This window comes from Oncorhynchus tshawytscha, linkage group LG33 (assembly GCF_018296145.1).
Source record: "Oncorhynchus tshawytscha isolate Ot180627B linkage group LG33, Otsh_v2.0, whole genome shotgun sequence".
Taxonomy (NCBI): domain Eukaryota; kingdom Metazoa; phylum Chordata; class Actinopteri; order Salmoniformes; family Salmonidae; genus Oncorhynchus; species Oncorhynchus tshawytscha.
Window position 1 is genome coordinate 38719074 of NC_056461.1, and position 21034 is coordinate 38740107.

The window sequence follows — 21034 nt, forward strand, 5'->3', positions numbered from 1 at the left end:
GACTACGCATACTGACCACACACACACACACACATACTGCACACTGACACACACACACGCACACTGACTACACACACGCGCACACTGACTACACACACACGCACTGACCACACACACACTGACTACACACACACACTGACTACACACACACGCACACTGACTGACTACACACACACACTGACACACACACACACTGACTACACACACACGCCACTGACTACACACACACACGCACACTGACTACACACACACGCACACTGACACACACACTGACACACGCACACTGACTACACACACACGCGCCCTGACTACACACACACACGCGCCACTGACTACACACACACTGACACACACACACTGATTACACACACGCGCCCACTGACTACTGACACACACACACGCGCCCACTGACCACTGACACACACACACGCGCCCACTGACTACACACACGCCACACTGACTACACACACACGCGCCCACTGACTACACACACGCGCCCACTGACTACGCGCACTGATTACACACACTGACTACGCATACACAAATTGACTACGTACACGCACTGCCTCAGCCCACCCACCCCCGTCATTTCTATACAGGTTTGAGCCTCTGACCTGCTGTGGAGAGTGATTCCATATGAAACCAGGACAAAGAAGGAACATGAATTTAAGGGTTTTCATGAAATCGTAAAACACAGGAACAGCCCATTACCCTGACTATTATCATACAGCTGAAACACAGGAACAGCCCATTACCCTGACTATTATCATACAGCTGAAACACAGGAACAGCCCATTACCCTGACTATTATCAAACAGCTGAAACACAGGAACAGCCCATTACCCTGACTATTATCAAACAGCTGAAACACAGGAACAGCCCATTACCCTGACTATTATCAAACAGCTGAAACACAGGAACAGCCCATTACCCTGACTATTATCAAACAGCTGAAACACAGGAACAGCCCATTACCCTGACTATTATCATACAGCTGAAACACAGGAACAGCCCATTACCCTGACTATTATCAAACAGCTGAAACACAGGAACAGCCCATTACCCTGACTATTATCAAACAGCTGAAACTGAAACACAGGAACAGCCCATTACCCTGACTATTATCATACAGCTGAAACACAGGAACAGCCCATTACCCTGACTATTATCATACAGCTGAAACACAGGAACAGCCCATTACCCTGACTATTATCATACAGCTGAAACACAGGAACAGCCCATTACCCTGACTATTATCATACAGCTGAAACACAGGAACAGCCCAGCACAGACCGTACCTTCTCAGTCCACTATCATACTATTTTTACTTTGTTTTTCAAACAACTGTTGTCTGTGTGTTCAGGAGAGTACAGATTACCTGGACCGAGGAGCCACTACTAACTTTAGCAGGAAGGGCCCCAGCACCATCGCCAAGATTAAGGAGGCCCTCAACTTCATGAGGAATCAGCATTTTGAGGTACACTGCCCCGATACTAACAGTGTGTGTGTAGTGGCTAAGGCTCTAACAGTGTGTGTGTGTGTGTAGTGGCTAAGGCTCTAACAGTGTGTGTGTGTGTAGTGGCTAAGGCTCTAACAGTGTGTGTGTGTGTAGTGGCTAAGGCTCTAACAGTGTGTGTGTGTGTGTGTAGTGGCTAAGGCTCTAACAGTGTGTGTGTGTGTAGTGGCTAAGGCTCTAACAGTGTGTGTGTGTGTAGTGGCTAAGGCTCTAACAGTGGTGTGTGTGTGTAGTGGCTAAGGCTCTAACAGTGTGTGTGTGCTGTGTGTAGTGGCTAAGGCTCTAACAGCGTGTGTGTGTGTGTGGCTAAGGTAACAGTGTGTGTGTGTGTAGTGGCTAAGGCTCTAACTGTGTGTGTGTGTGTGTGTGTGTGTAGTGGCTAAGGCTCTAACTGTGTGTGTGTGTGTGTAGTGGCTAAGGCTCTAACTGTGTGTGTGTGTGTGTAGTGGCTAAGGCTCTAACAGTGTGTGTGTGTGTGTGTGTGTGTGTAGTGGCTAAGGCTCTAACAGTGTGTGTGTGTGTAGTGGCTAAGGCTCTAACAGTGTGTGTGTGTGTGTGTGTGTAGTGGCTAAGGCTCTAACAGTGTGTGTGTGTAGTGGCTAAGGCTCTAACAGTGTGTGTGTGTAGTGGCTAAGGCTCTAACAGTGTGTGTGTGTGTGTAGTGGCTAAGGCTCTAACTGTGTGTGTGTAGTGACTAAGGCTCTAACTGTGTGTGTGTGTGTGTAGTGGCTAAGGCTCTAACTGTGTGTGTGTGTGTGTAGTGGCTAAGGCTCTAACAGTGTGTGTGTGTAGTGGCTAAGGCTCTAACAGTGTGTGTGTGTAGTGGCTAAGGCTCTAACAGTGTGTGTGTGTGTGTGTGTGTGTAGTGGCTAAGGCTCTAACAGTGTGTGTGTGTGTAGTGGCTAAGGCTCTAACAGTGTGTGTGTGTGTGTGTAGTGGCTAAGGCTCTAACAGTGTGTGTGTGTGTGTAGTGGCTAAGGCTCTAACAGTGTGTGTGTGTGTAGTGGCTAAGGCTCTAACAGCGTGTGTGTGTAGTGGCTAAGGCTCTAACAGCGTGTGTGTGTGTAGTGGCTAAGGCTCTAACAGCGTGTGTGTGTAGTGGCTAAGGCTCTAACAGTGTGTAGTGGCTAAGGCTCTAACAGTGTGTGTGTGTGTAGTGGCTAAGGCTCTAACAGTGTGTGTGTGTGTAGTGGCTAAGGCTCTAACTGTGTGTGTGTGTGTGTGTGTAGTGGCTAAGGCTCTAACTGTGTGTGTGTAGTGACTAAGGCTCTAACTGTGTGTGTGTGTGTGTAGTGGCTAAGGCTCTAACAGTGTGTGTGTGTAGTGGCTAAGGCTCTAACAGTGTGTGTGTGTAGTGGCTAAGGCTCTAACAGTGTGTGTGTGTGTGTGTGTAGTGGCTAAGGCTCTAACAGTGTGTGTGTGTGTGTGTAGTGGCTAAGGCTCTAACAGTGTGTGTGTGTGTGTGTGTAGTGGCTAAGGCTCTAACAGTGTGTGTGTGTGTAGTGGCTAAGGCTCTAACAGTGTGTGTGTGTGTAGTGGCTAAGGCTCTAACTGTGTGTGTGTGTGTGTGTGTAGTGGCTAAGGCTCTAACAGTGTGTGTGTGTGTGTGTAGTGGCTAAGGCTCTAACAGTGTGTGTGTGTGTGTGTAGTGGCTAAGGCTCTAACAGTGTGTGTGTGTGTAGTGGCTAAGGCTCTAACAGTGTGTGTGTGAGTAGTGGCTAAGGCTCAAACAGTGTGTGTGTGTGTAGTGGCTAAGGCTCTAACTGTGTGTGTGTGTGTGTGTGTAGTGGCTAAGGCTCTAACTGTGTGTGTGTGTGTGTGTGTGTAGTGGCTAAGGCTCTAACTGTGTGTGTGTGTAGTGGCTAAGGCTCTAACAGTGTGTGTGTAGTGGCTAAGGCTCTAACAGTGTGTGTGTGTAGTGGCTAAGGCTCTAACATGTGTGTGTGTGTGTAGTGGCTAAGGCTCTAACAGTGTGTGTGTGTGTGTGTAGTGGCTAAGGCTCTAACAGTGTGTGTGTGTGTGTAGTGGCTAAGGCTCTAACAGTGTGTGTGTGTGTAGTGGCTAAGGCTCTAACAGTGTGTGTGTGTAGTGGCTAAGGCTCAAACATGTGTGTGTGTGTAGTGGCTAAGGCTCTAACAGTGTGTGTGTGTGTGTAGTGGCTAAGGCTCTAACTGTGTGTGTGTGTGTGTGTGTGTAGTGGCTAAGGCTCTAACAGTGTGTGTGTGTGGTGGCTAAGGCTCTAACAGTGTGTGTGTGTGTGGTGGCTAAGGCTCTAACAGTGTGTGTGTGTGGTGGCTAAGGCTCTAACAGTGTGTGTGTGTGGTGGCTAAGGCTCTAACAGTGTGTGTGTGTGTGTGTGGTGGCTAAGGCTCTAACAGTGTGTGTGGTGGCTAAGGCTCTAACAGTGTGTGTGTGTGGTGGCTAAGGCTCTAACAGTGTGTGTGTGTGGTGGCTAAGGCTCTAACAGTGTGTGTGTGTGGTGGCTAAGGCTCTAACAGTGTGTGTGTGTGTGGTGGCTAAGGCTCTAACAGTGTGTGTGTGTGGTGGCTAAGGCTCTAACAGTGTGTGTGTGTGGTGGCTAACAGGTCTAACAGTGTGTGTGTGTGGTGGCTAAGGCTCTAACAGTGTGTGTGTGTGGTGGCTAAGGCTCTAACAGTGTGTGTGTGTGGTGGCTAAGGCTCTAACAGTGTGTGTGTGTGGTGGCTAAGGCTCTAACAGTGTGTGTGTGTGGTGGCTAAGGCTCTAACAGTGTGTGTGTGTGGTGGCTAAGGCTCTAACAGTGTGTGTGTGTGGTGGCTAAGGCTCTAACAGTGTGTGTGTGTGTGGTGTGTGTGGTGGCTAAGGCTCTAACAGTGTGTGTGTGTGGTGGCTAAGGCTCTAACAGTGTGTGTGTGTGTGGTAAGGCTAAGGCTCTAACAGTGTGTGTGTGTGTGGTGGCTAAGGCTCTAACAGTGTGTGTGTGTGGTGGCTAAGGCTCTAACAGTGTGTGTGTGTGTGGTGGCTAAGGCTCTAACAGTGTGTGTGTGTGTGTGGTGGCTAAGGCTCTAACAGTGTGTGTGTGTGTGGTGGCTAAGGCTCTAACAGTGTGTGTGTGTGGCTGGCTAAGGCTCTAACTGTGTGTGTGTGTGTGTGGTGGCTAAGGCTCTAACTGTGTGTGTGTGTGTGGTGGCTAAGGCTCTAACTGTGTGTGTGTGTGTGGTGGCTAAGGCTCTAACAGTGTGTGTGTGTGTGTGTGGTGGCTAAGGCTCTAACAGTGTGTGTGTGTGTGTGGTGGCTAAGGCTCTAACAGTGTGTGTGTGTGTGGTGGCTAAGGCTCTAACAGTGTGTGTGTGTGTGGTGGCTAAGGCTCTAACAGTGTGTGTGTGTGTGGTGGCTAAGGCTCTAACAGTGTGTGTGTGTGTGGTGGCTAAGGCTCTAACAGTGTGTGTGTGTGTGGTGGCTAAGGCTCTAACAGTGTGTGTGTGTGTGGTGGCTAAGGCTCTAACAGTGTGTGTGTGTGTGGTGGCTAAGGCTCTAACAGTGTGTGTGTGTGTGGTGGCTAAGGCTCTAACAGTGTGTGTGTGTGTGGTGGCTAAGGCTCTAACAGTGTGTGTGTGTGTGGTGGCTAAGGCTCTAACAGTGTGTGTGTGTGTGTGGTGGCTAAGGCTCTAACAGTGTGTGTGTGTGTGGTGGCTAAGGCTCTAACAGTGTGTGTGTGTGTGTGGTGGCTAAGGCTCTAACAGTGTGTGTGTGTGTGTGGTGGCTAAGGCTCTAACAGTGTGTGTGTGGTGGCTAAGGCTCTAACAGTGTGTGTGTGTGTGTGGCTAAGGCTCTAACAGTGTGTGTGTGTGTGGTGGCTAAGGCTCTAACAGTGTGTGTGTGTGTGGTGGCTAAGGCTCTAACAGTGTGTGTGTGTGTGTGGTGGCTAAGGCTCTAACAGTGTGTGTGTGTGTGTGGTGGCTAAGGCTCTAACAGTGTGTGTGTGTGTGTGTGTGGTGGCTAAGGCTCTAACAGTGTGTGTGTGTGTGTGTGGTGGCTAAGGCTCTAACAGTGTGTGTGTGTGTGTGTGTGTGGTGGCTAAGGCTCTAACAGTGTGTGTGTGTGTGTGTGTGGTGGCTAAGGCTCTAACAGTGTGTGTGTGTGTGGTGGCTAAGGCTCTGTGTGTGTGTGTGTGTGTGGTGGCTAAGGCTCTAACAGTGTGTGTGTGTGTGTGTGTGTGTGTGTGTGTGTGTGTGTGGTGGCTAAGGCTCTAACAGTGTGTGTGTGTGTGTGTGGTGGCTAAGGCTCTAACAGTGTGTGTGTGTGTGTGGTGGCTAAGGCTCTAACAGTGTGTGTGTGTGTGTGTGGTGGCTAAGGCTCTAACTATGTGTGTGTGTGTGTGTGTGTAGTGGCTAAGGCTCTAACTGTGTGTGTGTGTGTGTAGTGGCTAAGGCTCTAACAGTGTGTGTGTGTGTGTGTGTGTGTGTGTGTGTGTAGTGGCTAAGGCTCTAACAGTGTGTGTGTGTAGTGGCTAAGGCTCTAACAGTGTGTGTGTGTGTGTGTGTGTGTGTGTGTGTGTGTAGTGGCTAAGGCTCTAACTGTGTGTGTGTGTAGTGGCTAAGGCTCTAACTGTGTGTGTGTGTAGTGGCTAAGGCTCTAACTGTGTGTGTGTGTAGTGGCTAAGGCTCTAACTGTGTGTGTGTGTAGTGGCTAAGGCTCTAACTGTGTGTGTGTGTAGTGGCTAAGGCTCTAACAGTGTGTGTGTGTGTGTAGTGGCTAAGGTAACAGTGTGTGTGTGTAGTGGCTAAGGCTCTAACAGTGTGTGTGTGTGTTTGTATAGTGGCTAAGGCTCTAACAGTGTGTGTGTAGTGGCTAAGGCTCTAACTGTGTGTGTGTGTGGTGTGTAACTGTGTGTGTGTAGTGGCTAAGGCTCTAACAGTGTGTGTGGTGTTTGTGTAGTGGCTAAGGCTCTAACAGTGTGTTTGTGTAGTGGCTAAGGCTCTAACAGTGTGTGTGTGTGTAGTGGCTAAGGCTTTAACTGTGTGTGTGTGTGTCTCTCTCTGTCTCCTCCAGGTTCCATTCATCGCGTTCTACAGGAAGGAGTACGTAGAACCGGAGCTCAACATCAACGACCTGTGGAAGGTCTGGCAGTGGGACGAGAAGGTAAAGGATGACCTTTGACATGTGACATAAGACCATGAGGCTCACACGCCTCTGTGTTTACCAGCAGTTAGTAACCTTTACAGTTGATACAACCTAAAAGCAATCTCAAAGCCTCGTTCCATTGTTGATTCTCCTCGTATTGACCCACTTCCTGTCCCTCGACCCCTGACCTCAGTGGTGCCAGCTGAAGAGCAGGAAGCAGAACCTGACACGTCTGTTCCGGAGGATGCAGGGGTACCAGTATGAGCAGATCTCTGCCGACCCCGACAAGCCCCTGGCTGACGGTATCAGGCCCCTGGACACTGCTGATATGGAGAGGTACGGTCCCACCCAGGGTCCGAGGACATAGGGACTGCTTCCAAAATGGCACACTACATAGTGCACTACTTTAGACCAGAATAAGTATCCATGGAGAGGTGGGTACGTCCCAACACAGGGCCGTAGGAGAACAGTGGTATTAAGACGGTCAATGGGGCCCGTGATTGACAAGCTCAGTCCTGTACATTGTGTCAACTTTATAGCAACAGGTCTAAAAGGACAAATAAAGGAAGTTCAGGAATCATTTTTTGATGATGGCTTTCCCACAACGTGTGTTCAAGTGTTGTAATGCACTAAGGGCCAGTTTCCCGGATACAGATGAAGCATAGAGATGAGTTTTCTTCTCAGGGCTCAGTCTGTGTCTAGAAGGTCAAGACTTCCTATAACATGGTAGTACATCAAAGTTCAGAAGTCTCATAGCCCCATGTCTTCACAGAAGCCAGGACCCATTTAGTAAAGTCCAGCTACTCTTACTGTTCCCCTCTCCAATCCTCTCCTCCGCTGCCCTCGCCCTTTCTCCTCCTCTACCCCCTTTCTCCTCCTCTACCGCCCTTCTCCTCCTCTACCGCCCTTCTCCTCCTCTACCCCCTTTCTCCTCCTCTACCCCCTTTCTCCTCCTCTACCCCCTTTCTCCTCCTCTACCCCCTTTCTTCTCCTCTACCCCCTTTCTTCTCCTCTACCCCCTTTCTTCTCCTCTACCCCCTTTCTTCTCCTCTACCCCCTTTCTCCTCCTCTACCCCCTTTCTCCTCCTCTACCCCCTTTCTCCTCCTCTACCCCCCTTTCTCCTCCTCTGCCCCTTTCTCCTCCTCTGCCCCTTCCTCTACCCCTTTCTCCTCCTCTGCCCCTTCCTCTACCCCCTTTCTCCTCCTCTACCCCCTTTCTCCTCCTCTACCCCCTTTCTCCTCCTCTACCCCCTTTCTCCTCCTCTACCCCCTTCTTCTCCTCTACCCCCTGCAGACTGAAAGATGTCCAGTCCATAGATGAGCTGAGTGACGTGTATAGTCACTTCCTTCTGTACTATGGCCGAGACATCCCCAAGATGCAGAACGCAGCCAAAGCTGCCAGCAAGAAGAAGAAGAAGAAGAAGAAGATCGAGGTCAACGAGGAAGGTTGGAGGCCATGTGGACAATTATAACTGATTACTATAATAGTGAATAACTATATTGTTAACCCAGAAATTATTTGATAAGGAGATCAAAATGGCTGCCAAGAGGATTTCGGTGTTTCCTTATTTCTTTTAAATCACACCCTGAGGTGTCATTGTTGTATAAAGTAAAATAACAGCACCTTTTCAACAACACTGTTTTGACTTTTTTTTGTGTGATTTCCACCCTCTACACATCATGTCTTTTCACTTTCCTTTCAGGTGAGGAGGAAGAGGTGGAGGAAGAGGAGGAGGTGGAGGAAGAGAAGGGGCCGGACCTGAAGCTGGCATCTCGTAGAGACATGTACAGCATCTGTCAGAGCGCTGGGCTCGGTGAGTCACCTCTGACCTCTCGTCTATTTATCTGTACTGAGTGGGACCTAAGCTTGACTTCATTGTGCTTGTGATTGCTGAAAGGGGCTTGACATGTGAAACGTGAAGAAAATATTCCCTGCTCTGCCTCAAGACATTACTTCTGGCAATCTGTCTCATCCTTTTCAAATTCTGCAGAGGCTGACGTGTTACATTATGAATGCACTGGGACATGTTAATGTCACGACGCATCGCATCAGGAACTAACAGCTTCTCTGTTAATGTCAAGACGGATCAGGAACTAACAGCTTCTCTGTTAATGTCAAGACGCATCAGGAACTAACAGCTTCTCTGTTAATGTCAAGACGCATCAGGAACTAACAGCTTCTCTGTTAATGTCAAGATGCATCAGGAACTAACAGCTTCTCTGTCAATGTCAAGACGCATCAGGAACTAACAGCTTCTCTGTTAATGTCAAGATGCATCAGGAACTAACAGCTTCTCTGTTAATGTCAAGACGCATCGCATCAGGAACTAACAGCTTCTGTTTATTTTTCTCTCGCTCACACACACAGATGGCCTGGCTAAGAAGTTTGGTCTGACTCCAGAGCAGTTTGGAGAGAATCTGAGAGACAGCTACCAGCGTCACGAGACAGAGCAGTTCCCTGCCGAGCCTGTAGAGTTGGCTAAAGACTACGTCTGCAGGTAACCACACACACACACAGAGCAGGGTAAAACGCTTAATGTAACGACACACACACACACAGAGCAGGGTAAAAGAATAATGTAAAGAGACACACACACACACACACACACACACACACACACACAGAGCAGGGTAAAACACTTAACGTAACGACACACACACACACAGAGCAGGGTAAAACGCTTAACGTAACGACACACACACACACAGAGCAGGGTAAAACGCTTAACGTAACGACACACACACACACACACAGAGCAGGGTAAAACGCTTAACGTAAAGACACCCACACACACACAGAGCAGGGTAAAACGCTTAACGTAACGACACACACACACACAGAGCAGGGTAAAACGCTTAACGTAACGACACACACACACACAGAGCAGGGTAAAACGCTTAACGTAACGACACACACACACACAGAGCAGGGTAAAATGCTTAACGTAACGACACACACACACACAGAGCAGGGTAAAACGCTTAACGTGAAGACACACACACAGAGCAGGGTAAAACGCTTAACGTAAAGACACACACACACACACACAGAGCAGGGTAAAACGCTTAACGTAACGACACACACACACACACAGAGCAGGGTAAAACGCTTAACGTAAAGACACACACACAGAGCAGGCTAAAACGCTTAACTCTGTAGAGTTGGTCAAAGTCTGCAGTTAACCAAACATACACAAGGACCCCCCTAGCTCTCCCTCTGTGTGTGTAGCCAGTTTAACAGCCCTGAGGTGGTGTTGGAGGGGACCCGTTATATGGTTGCGATGCAGATTGCCAGGGAGCCTCTGGTCAGACACGTCCTCAGACAGACGTTCCAGGAGAGAGCCAAGATCAACATCAAGCCCACCAAGAAGGGAAAGAAGGTACGGGAACCAAGACACTGCATTAACCGTGTAATGTTATTGATGGTAGGTCTCCAGAGTAGAGACAGGTTGTGTAATGTTATTGATGGTAGGTAGACAGGTTGTGTAATGTTATTGATGGTAGGTCTCCAGAGTAGAGACAGGTTGTGTAATGTTATTGATGGTAGGTAGACAGGTTGTGTAATGTTATTGATGGTAGGTCTCCAGAGTAGAGACAGGTTGTGTAATGTTATTGATGGTAGGTCTCCAGAGTAGACAGGTTGTGTAATGTTATTGATGGTAGGTCTCCAGAGTAGATACAGGTTGTGTAATGTTATTGATGGTAGGTAGACAGGTTGTGTAATGTTATTGATGGTAGGTAGACAGGTTGTGTAATGTTATTGATGGTAGGTCTCCAGAGTAGAGACAGGTTGTGTAATGCTATTGATGGTAGGTCTCCAGAGTAGAGACAGGCTGTGTAATGTTATTGATGGTAGGTCTCCAGAGTAGAGACAGGTTGTGTAATGTTATTGATGGTAGGTCTCCAGAGTAGAGACAGGCTGGGTAATGTTATTGATGGTAGGTCTCCAGAGTAGAGACAGGCTGGGTAATGTTATTGATGGTAGGTCTCCAGAGTAGAGACAGGTTGTGTAATGTTATTGATGGTAGGTAGACAGGTTGTGTAATGTTATTGATGGTAGGTCTCCAGAGTAGAGACAGGCTGGGTAATGTTATTGATGGTAGGTCTCCAGAGTAGAGACAGGTTGGGTAATGTTATTGATGGTAGGTCTCCAGAGTAGAGACAGGTTGTGTAATGTTATTGATGGTAGGTCTCCAGAGTAGAGACAGGTTGTGTAATGTTATTGATGGTAGGTCTCCAGAGTAGAGACAGGTTGTGTAATGTTATTGATGGTAGGTCTCCAGAGTAGAGACAGGCTGTGTAATGTTATTGATGGTAGGTCTCCAGAGTAGAGACAGGTTGTGTAATGTTATTGATGGTAGGTCTCCAGAGTAGAGACAGGCTGGGTAATGTTATTGATGGTAGGTCTCCAGAGTAGAGACAGGCTGGGTAATGTTATTGATGGTAGGTATCCAGAGTAGAGACAGGTTGTGTAATGTTATTGATGGTAGGTCTCCAGAGTAGAGACAGGCTGGGTAATGTTATTGATGGTAGGTCTCCAGAGTAGAGACAGGCTGGGTAATGTTATTGATGGTAGGTCTCCAGAGTAGAGACAGGCTGTGTAATGTTATTGATGGTAGGTCTCCAGAGTAGAGACAGGTTGTGTAATGTTATTGATGGTAGGTCTCCAGAGTAGAGACAGGCTGGGTAATGTTATTGATGGTAGGTCTCCAGAGTAGAGACAGGCTGGGTAATGTTATTGATGGTAGGTCTCCAGAGTAGAGACAGGTTGTGTAATGTTATTGATGGTAGGTCTCCAGAGGAGACAGGTTGTGTAATGTTATTGATGGTAGGTCTCCAGAGTAGAGACAGGTTGTGTAATGTTATTGATGGTAGGTCTCCAGAGTAGAGACAGGCTGGGTAATGTTATTGATGGTAGGTCTCCAGAGTAGAGACAGGCTGTGTAATGTTATTGATGGTAGGTCTCCAGAGTAGAGACAGGCTGGGTAATGTTATTGATGGTAGGTCTCCAGAGTAGAGACAGGTTGTGTAATGTTATTGATGGTAGGTCTCCAGAGTAGAGACAGGCTGGGTAATGTTATTGATGGTAGGTCTCCAGAGTAGAGACAGGCTGTGTAATGTTATTGATGGTAGGTCTCCAGAGTAGAGACAGGCTGGGTAATGTTATTGATGGTAGGTCTCCAGAGTAGAGACAGGTTGTGTAATGTTATTGATGGTAGGTCTCCAGAGTAGAGACAGGTTGTGTAATGTTATTGATGGTAGGTCTCCAGAGTAGAGACAGGTTGTGTAATGTTATTGATGGTAGGTCTCCAGAGTAGAGACAGGCTGTGTAATGTTATTGATGGTAGGTCTCCAGAGTAGAGACAGGCTGGGTAATGTTATTGATGGTAGGTCTCCAGAGTAGAGACAGGTTGTGTAATGTTATTGATGGTAGGTCTCCAGAGTAGAGACAGGCTGTGTAATGTTATTGATGGTAGGTCTCCAGAGTAGAGACAGGCTGGGTAATGTTATTGATGGTAGGTCTCCAGAGTAGAGACAGGTTGTGTAATGTTATTGATGGTAGGTCTCCAGAGTAGAGACAGGTTGTGTAATGTTATTGATGGTAGGTCTCCAGAGTAGAGACAGGTTGTGTAATGTTATTGATGGTAGGTCTCCAGAGTAGAGACAGGTTGTGTAATGTTATTGATGGTAGGTCTCCAGAGTAGAGACAGGTTGTGTAATGTTATTGATGGTAGGTCTCCAGAGTAGAGACAGGTTGTGTAATGTTATTGATGGTAGGTCTCCAGAGTAGAGACAGGTTGTGTAATGTTATTGATGGTAGGTCTCCAGAGTAGAGACAGGTTGTGTAATGTTATTGATGGTAGGTCTCCAGAGTAGAGACAGGTTGTGTAATGTTATTGATGGTAGGTCTCCAGAGTAGAGACAGGTTGTGTAATGTTATTGATGGTAGGTCTCCAGAGTAGAGACAGGCTGTGTAATGTTATTGGTGGTAGGTCTCCAGAGTAGAGACAGGTTGTGTAATGTTATTGATGGTAGGTCTCCAGAGGAGACAGGTTGTGTAATGTTATTGATGGTAGGTCTCCAGAGTAGAGACAGGCTGGGTAATGTTATTGATGGTAGGTCTCCAGAGTAGAGACAGGTTGTGTAATGTTATTGATGGTAGGTCTCCAGAGTAGAGACAGGCTGGGTAATGTTATTGATGGTAGGTCTCCAGAGTAGAGACAGGCTGGGTAATGTTATTGATGGTAGGTCTCCAGAGTAGAGACAGGCTGTGTAATGTTATTGATGGTAGGTCTCCAGAGTAGAGACAGGTTGTGTAATGTTATTGATGGTAGGTCTCCAGAGTAGACAGGTTGTGTAATGTTATTGATGGTAGGTCTCCAGAGTAGAGACAGGTTGTGTAATGTTATTGATGGTAGGTCTCCAGAGTAGAGACAGGTTGTGTAATGTTATTGATGGTAGGTCTCCAGAGTAGAGACAGGTTGTGTAATGTTATTGATGGTAGGTCTCCAGAGTAGAGACAGGTTGTGTAATGTTATTGATGGTAGGTCTCCAGAGTAGAGACAGGTTGTGTAATGTTATTGATGGTAGGTCTCCAGAGTAGAGACAGGTTGTGTAATGTTATTGATGGTAGGTCTCCAGAGTAGAGACAGGTTGTGTAATGTTATTGATGGTAGGTCTCCAGAGTAGAGACAGGCTGGGTAATGTTATTGATGGTAGGTCTCCAGAGTAGAGACAGGTTGTGTAATGTTATTGATGGTAGGTCTCCAGAGTAGAGACAGGTTGTGTAATGTTATTGATGGTAGGTCTCCAGAGTAGAGACAGGTTGTGTAATGTTATTGATGGTAGGTCTCCAGAGTAGAGACAGGTTGTGTAATGTTATTGATGGTAGGTCTCCAGAGTAGAGACAGGCTGTGTAATGTTATTGATGGTAGGTCTCCAGAGTAGAGACAGGTTGTGTAATGTTATTGATGGTGGTCTCCAGAGTAGAGACAGGCTGTGTAATGTTATTGATGGTAGGTCTCCAGAGTAGAGACAGGCTGTGTAATGTTATTGATGGTAGGTCTCCAGAGTAGAGACAGGCTGTGTAATGTTATTGATGGTAGGTCTCCAGAGTAGAGACAGGTTGTGTAATGTTATTGATGGTAGGTCTCCAGAGTAGAGACAGGTTGTGTAATGTTATTGATGGTAGGTCTCCAGAGTAGAGACAGGTTGTGTAATGTTATTGATGGTAGGTCTCCAGAGTAGAGACAGGTTGTGTAATGTTATTGATGGTAGGTAGACAGGTTGTGTAATGTTATTGATGGTAGGTCTCCAGAGTAGAGACAGGTTGGGTAATGTTATTGATGGTAGGTCTCCAGAGTAGAGACAGGTTGTGTAATGTTATTGATGGTAGGTCTCCAGAGTAGAGACAGGCTGTGTAATGTTATTGATGGTAGGTCTCCAGAGTAGAGACAGGTTGTGTAATGTTATTGATGGTAGGTCTCCAGAGTAGAGACAGGTTGTGTAATGTTATTGATGGTAGGTCTCCAGAGTAGAGACAGGCTGTGTAATGTTATTGATGGTAGGTCTCCAGAGTAGAGACAGGTTGTGTAATGTTATTGATGGTAGGTCTCCAGAGTAGAGACAGGTTGTGTAATGTTATTGATGGTAGGTCTCCAGAGTAGAGACAGGTTGTGTAATGTTATTGATGGTAGGTCTCCAGAGTAGACAGGTTGTGGGAACTTTGCTCTGTATCACCATTCCTTTACTATCGTTTAACTGAGAAGTAACTAACCTGGGATCCAGTGCTGGACTAACACACATAACAAACACAACGAAACTACAGCATGTTGATCTTATACCGTTTAGCGTTCGTGTAAGTGTGCAGAATACCGTGTCATATTAACTCGACTCCTACAACAAATGGTGTAGAAATGTCTGGTTTAAGACGTGATCCTCTTCGCTGTCCTCATGCCGTGTTGACCTGACTCTGGTTTGTTATAGGACATGGACGAGGCCCACTTTGGCTACTCCTTCAAGTACCTGAAGAACAAGCCAGTGAAGGAACTGAACGGAGACCAGTTCTTAAAGATGTGCCAGGCTGAGGAGGAGGGGCTTCTCACCATAGACATCTGCATCGACCTCCTAGGGGTCAAAGGGTAAGGCGCGGAGGCATTGACCTCCAAAGGGGTCGAAGGGTAAGATGGAGGGCCAAACCATAGAGAATGAAAGGTTGTATTAGCATGGGCACTACCGTTGAGGGCTTCCACCTTTTTTAATGGAGTCAACTGGGTAGGACTCCCAATTTCATTGGCTGATGCCTCCTGGTGACCCTGTTGGAGTCATGTACAACCGGGTCATCAGGAAGGGATCAGCCAATTGTGAAGAAGAAAATGGACTACTTCAGAATAGCCTCAATGGCGCTGCCCAAGCTGTCACAGCCGCTCTAATGGCACAGATACAAAGATGAGTCCTCTATCTATCTCTATGGGCCAAACTCATGAGTTAAAGTTTGTCTCTCTGAATGGTCAAACTTACCCCCTCCCTCTCTCTCTCCTCTCTCCATCCCTCTCTGCCACCCCCCCTTCCCTCTCCATCCCTCTCTCTCCTCTCTCCATCCCTCTCTCTCCTCTCTCCATCCCTCTCTCTCCTCTCTCATCCCTCTCTCTCCTCTCTCCTCTCTCTATCCCTCACTTCCACCCCCTTCCCTCTCTCTCACCTCTCCATCCCTCACTGCCACCCCACTTCCCCTCTCTCTCACCTCTCCATCTTTCTCTTCCAACCCCCTTCCCCCTCTCTCCATCTCGCTCTTCCAACCCCCTCTCCCCCTCTCTCTCCTCTCTCCATCCCTGTCTCTGCCACCCCCTCTCCCCCTCTCTCTCCTCTCTCCATCCCTCTCTGCCACCCCCTTCCCCCTCTCTCTCCTCTCTCCATCCCTCTCTGCCACCCCCTTCCCCCTCTCTCCATCTCTCTCTGCCACCCCCTTCCCCCTCTCTCTCCATCCCTCTCTCCTCTCTGCCACCCCCCTTCCCCCTCTCTCTCCTCTCTCCATCCCTCTCTGCCTCCCCCTTCCCCTCTCTCCTCTCTCCATCCCTCTCTGCCTCCCCCTTCCCCCTCTCTCTCCTCTCTCCATCCCTCTCTGCCACCCCCTTTCCCCTCTCTCCTCTCTCTATCCCTCTCTCTCTCCTCTCTGCCACTCTCTCTCCTCTCTCCATCCCTCTCTGCCACCCCCTCTCCCTCTCTCTCCTCTCTCCGCCACCCCCTCTCTCCTCTCTCCATCTCTCTCTCTGCCACCCCCTCTCCCCCTCTCTCTCCTCTCTCCATCCCTCTCTGCCACCCCCTCCCCCCTCTCTCTCCTCTCTCCATCCCTCTCTGCCACCCCTCTCTGCCACTCTCCTCTCTCCATCTCTCTCTGCCACCCCCCTCTCCCCCCTCTCTCTGCCACCTCCCCCCCCCCCTCTCTCCATCTCTCTCTCTGCCACCCCCTTCCCCCTCTCTCTCCTCTCTCCATCTCTCTCTGCCACCCTCCTCTCCCCCCCCTCTCTCTCCATCTCTCTCTCTCTGCCACCCTCCTCTCCCCCCTCTCTCTCCATCTCTCTCTCTGCCACCCCCTCCCCCTCTCTCCTCTCTCCATCTCTCTCTCTGCCACCCCCCTCCCCCTCTCTCTCCTCTCTCCATCTCTCTCTCTGCCATCCTCCTCTCCCCCTCTCTCCATCTCTCTCTCTGCCACCCCCCCCCCCCCTCTCTCTCCTCTCTCCATCCTCTCTGCCACCCCCTCTCTCTCCTCTCTCCATCCCTCTCTGCCACCCCCCCCTCTCCTCTCTCCATCCCTCTGCCACCCCCTCTCTCCTCTCTCCATCCCTCTGCCACCCCCCCCCCTCTCTCCTCTCTCCATCCCTCTCTGCCACCCCCCCTCTCTCCTCTCTCCATCCCTCTGCCACCCCCTTCCCCCTCTCTCCTCTCTCCATCCCTCTCTCTGCCACTCTCCTCTCTCCATCTCTCTCTCTGCCACCCCCTCTCCCCCTCTCTGCCACCTCCCCTTCCCCCCCTCTCTCCATCTCTCTCTCTGCCACCTCCCCTTCCCCCCCCCCTCTCTCCATCTCTCTCTCTGCCACCCCCTTCCCCCCCTCTCTCTCCATCTCTCTCTCTGCCACCCTCCTCTCCCCCTCTCTCTCATCTCTCTCTCTCTGCCACCCCCTCCCCCTCTCTCTCCTCTCTCCATCTCTCTCTCTGCCACCCTCCTCTCCCCATCTCTCTCTCTGCCACCCCCCCCCCCCTCTCTCTCCTCTCTCCATCCCTCTCTGCCACCCCCTCTCCCCCTCTCCTCTCTCCATCCCTCTCTGCCACCCCCTCTCTCTCCATCTCTCTCTCTGCCACACCCCTCTCCCCCTCTCTCCTCTCTCCATCTCTCTCTGCCACCCCCTTCCCCCTCTCTCCTCTCTCCATCTCTCTCTCTGCCACCCTCCTCTCCCCCTCTCTCTCCATCTCTCTCTCTGCCACCCCCCTCCCCCCTCTCTCTCCTCTCTCATCCCTCTCTGCCATCCCCCTTTCCCCTTTCTCTCCTCTCTCCATCCCTCTCTCTCCTCTCTGCCACTCTCCTCTCTCCATCTCTCTCTCTGCCACCCCCTTCCCCCTCTCGCTCCTCTCTCCATCTCTCTCTCTGCCACCCCCCTTCCCCCTCTCGCTCCTCTCTCCATCTCTCTCTGCCACCCCCTTCCCCCTCTCGCTCCTCTCTCCATCTCTCTCTGCCACCCCCTTCCCCCTCTCGCTCCTCTCTCCATCTCTCTCTGCCACCCCCTTCCCCTCTCTCTCCTATCTCCATCCCTCTCTCTGCCACCCCCTTCCCCCCCTCTCTCCTCTCTCCATCCCTCTCTGCCACCCCCCCCTTCCCCCTCTCTCTCCTCTCTCCATCCCCTCTCTGCCACCCCCCTTCCCCCCCTCTCCTCTCTCCATCCCTCTCTCTGCCACCCCCTCTCCCCCTCTCTCTCTCTCTCCATCCCTCTCTCTGCCCCCCCCTCTCCCCTCTCTCTCCTCTCTCCATCTCTCTCTCTGCCACCCCCTTCCCCCTCTCTCTCCTCTCTCCATCCCTCTCTGCCACCCCCCCCTCTCCCCAGGGTTGCAGGTGACCAGACATACTTTGATGAGATCAAGCAGTTTTACTACAGAGATGAGTTCAGTCACCAGGTGCAGGAGTGGAACAGACAGAGGACCCTGGCCATCGAACGCTCCCTCACACAGTTCCTCTACCCTCAGATGGCCAAGGAACTCAAGAACAAACTCATCGCGGAGGCCAAGGAAAACATCATCAAGGTAGACCATGTTACAACTAACCTAGCTACTTCCAGGCCTCTCTGTATCCCATAGGATGGTGAGTTGACATGACCCGATCATTGGAGATTTGTGAATTCCACTTGTTCCAGCACGTCTTGTGAATAAGTGTTTCAAGCATAAATTAGGTCACGTGGTGTATAATTCCTCTTCACCTTTGACCCCAGTCGTGTTGCAGGAGGCTGTATAACTGGCTGAAGGTGGCTCCTTACAGACCAGACCAGCAGGCGGAGGAGGAGGATGATGATCTGATGGATGAGAGTCAAGGAAAAGGCATCAGAGTCCTGGGAGTGGCCTTTGCAGACAGCAGGTGTGTGTGTGTGTGTGTGTCAAAGATTCATAAGGTGTCTTCCATCCTTGTATTTTGTACCACTCAATAAACAGCCACCATAAATGATTTGTGATATGTTTCAATGAGTGATAACTAAACGTTGTAATTCTGTTACCATAGAGACACGCCAGTGTTCTGTTCACTGATCAACGGAGAGGGAGAGGTCGTGGACTTCCTCCGTCTGCCCTACTTCCTGAAGAGGAGGAACGCATGGAAGGAGGACGAGAGAGACAAAAAGGTACAGACAGACGCACGACAAGAATCTCCTGTCTCTCAACTCTCCTCTCCCCTGTTTCTCCTTCCCTCCGTCTCTCCTTCCCTCCGTCTCTCCCTCCCCCCCGTCTCCCCCCCCGTCTCTCCCCCCCCCCGTCTCTCCCTTCCCCCCCCGTCTCTCCCTTCCCCCCGTCTCTCCCTTCCCCCCGTCTCTCCCTTCCCCCCGTCTCTCCCTTCCCCCGTCTCTCCCTTCCCCCCGTCTCTCCCTTCCCCCGTCTCTCCCTTCCCCCCGTCTCTCCCTTCCCCCCGTCTCTCCCTTCCCCCGTCTCTCCCTTCCCCCGTCTCTCCCTTCCCCCCGTCTCTCCCTTCCCCCCGTCTCTCCCTTCCCCCCGTCTCTCCCTCCCCCCCGTCTCTCCCTTCCCCCGTCTCTCCCTTCCCCCGTCTCTCCCTTCCCCCCGTCTCTCCCTCCCCCCGTCTCTCCTTCCCCCGTCTCTCCCTTCCCCCCCGTCTCTCCCTTCCCCCGTCTCTCCCTTCCCCCCGTCTCTCCCTTCCCCCGTCTCTCCCTCCCCCCCCGTCTCTCCCTTCCCCCGTCTCTCCCTTCCCCCGTCTCTCCCTTCCCCCGTCTCTCCCTTCCCCCGTCTCTCCCTTCCCCCCCCGTCTCTCCCTTTCCCCCGTCTCTCCCCCCCCCCGTCTCTCCCTCCCCCGTCTCTCCCTCCCCCCGTCTCTCCCTCCCCCCGTCTCTCCCCCCCCGTCTCTCCCTCCCCCCGTCTCTCCCTTCCCCCCGTCTCTCCCTTCCCCCGTCTCTCCCTTCCCCCCGTCTCTCCCTCCCCGAGTCTCTCCCTCCCCCGTCTCTCCCTCCCCCCGTCTCTCCCTTCCCCCCGTCTCTCCCTCCCTCCCCCGTCTCTCCCTCCCCCCGTCTCTCCCTTCCCCCGTCTCTCCCTTCCCCCGTCTCTCCCTTCCCCCCCCGTCTCTCCCTCCCCGAGTCTCTCCCTCCCCCGTCTCTCCCTCCCCCGTCTCTCCCTTCCCCCTCTCTCCCTTCCCCCCGTCTCTCCCTTCCCCCGTCTCTCCCTCACCCCCGTCTCTCTCTCACCCCCCGTCTCTGCTTCCCCCCGTCCCTCCTCCCTCGTATCATTCAGCCATGCATGCATTAGCAGTTATAATCATCACCTCGTCATTGATGTTGTTGTAGGAAGTGTTTTTTCCAGTGTTTCACCTTCCATTAAGTAGCTTATCTCTGTTGCCTCCTAAATCATTTGGCTACACTTGGTTTTGATAGAGCACTTTGATGTCAGCTGGCCTATAGGCTGCTATGGGGAAAACCTTGTTGCTGATCTCAGTGTGTTTGATTTTGAGGCTGTACCGCATTTATATTGGAGTCATTTAGCAGACGCTCTTATCCAGGGCGACTTACAGGAGCTAATAGGTTTAAGTGCCTTGCACAAGGGTACATCGACAGATTTATCACCTAGTCGACTCGGGAATTCAAAACCAGCAACCTTTCGGTGACTGGCCCAACGCTCTTAACCGCTACCTGTATTCTAGTGATCTGATGGTGTGTTTGGTCTCCTCAGCTCCAGGACATTGAGAACCTGAAGAAGTTCCTGACCAGTAAGAAGCCTCACGTGGTGGCTGTTGCCGGGGAGAATAGGTGAGTTACGCTACTCCTCTACCTGTCTTTCATACCCTCCTGGAAGCAAAGCACCAGGACACCTGGCCTTTTCTTTTCTATTGGACATTTTCAGAAAGAACTTCCTCAGTTCCCTGTGCGTGTTCTGTTTGTTGCCTGGGAACTAATTGTGTGTTTGTGTGTGTGTGTGTAGGGACGCCCACATGATAATGGAGGACATTAAGAGGACAGTGAGTGAGTTGGAGCAGGAGTCTTCTCTGCCTGCTGTGGGAGTGGAGCTGGTAGACAACGAACTGGCCATGCTCTATATGAACAGTACTAAATCTCAGGTACACACACACACACACACACTCCTTAAACACATACTGTACACACAATCCACATGAACTCCAAGAAATCAAGTTGGACACTTGCAGCATGAATACATAGCTGCTTCTACAGTCGTGGCCAAGAGTTTTGAGAATAACACACATATTCATTTCCACAAAGTTTGCTGCTTCAGTGTCTTTAGATATTTTTGTCAGATGTTACGATGGATACTGAAGTATAATTACAAGCATTTCATAACTGTCAAAGGCTTTTATTGACAATTACATGAAGTTGATGAAAAGAGTCAATATTTGCAGTGTTGACTCTTCTTTTTCAAGAACTCTGTAATCCGCCCTGGCATGCTGTCTGTCAATTAACTTCTGGGCCACATCCTGACTGATGGCAGCCCATTCTTGCATAATCAATGCTTGGAGGAGTTCAGAATTTGTGGGATTTTGTTTGTCTACCCACCTCTTGAGGATTGACCACAAGTTCTCAATGGGATTAAGGTCTGGGGAGTTTCCTGGCCATGGACCCAAAATATCAATGTTCCCCGAGCTTTTGCCTTATGGCAAGGTGCTCCATCATGCTGGAAAAGTCATTGTTCGTCACCAAACTGTTCCTG

The 21034-nt window shown here is 50.2% G+C and overlaps 2 protein-coding genes across 2 annotated transcripts in view; one reads left to right on the top strand and one right to left on the bottom strand.

The window, feature by feature from the left end:
- Nucleotides 1-21034, bottom strand: part of LOC112231423 — a gene marked incomplete in the record, with an annotated part of 690592 nt that overhangs the window by 502097 nt on the left and 167461 nt on the right.
- The window catches only part of supt6h (SPT6 homolog, histone chaperone and transcription elongation factor), a 51671-nt gene that overhangs the window by 6400 nt on the left and 24237 nt on the right, over nt 1-21034 (top strand). Inside the window, exons 9-21 of the mRNA XM_042311718.1 lie at nt 1364-1477; nt 6548-6637; nt 6813-6955; nt 7914-8065; nt 8323-8433; nt 8988-9117; nt 9849-9999; nt 14606-14760; nt 17716-17911; nt 18097-18239; nt 18381-18498; nt 20045-20121; nt 20294-20429. Coding sequence (XP_042167652.1) covers nt 1364-1477; nt 6548-6637; nt 6813-6955; nt 7914-8065; nt 8323-8433; nt 8988-9117; nt 9849-9999; nt 14606-14760; nt 17716-17911; nt 18097-18239; nt 18381-18498; nt 20045-20121; nt 20294-20429 — 1716 coding nt within the window. The remainder of the gene's footprint in view (nt 1-1363; nt 1478-6547; nt 6638-6812; nt 6956-7913; nt 8066-8322; nt 8434-8987; nt 9118-9848; nt 10000-14605; nt 14761-17715; nt 17912-18096; nt 18240-18380; nt 18499-20044; nt 20122-20293; nt 20430-21034) is intronic.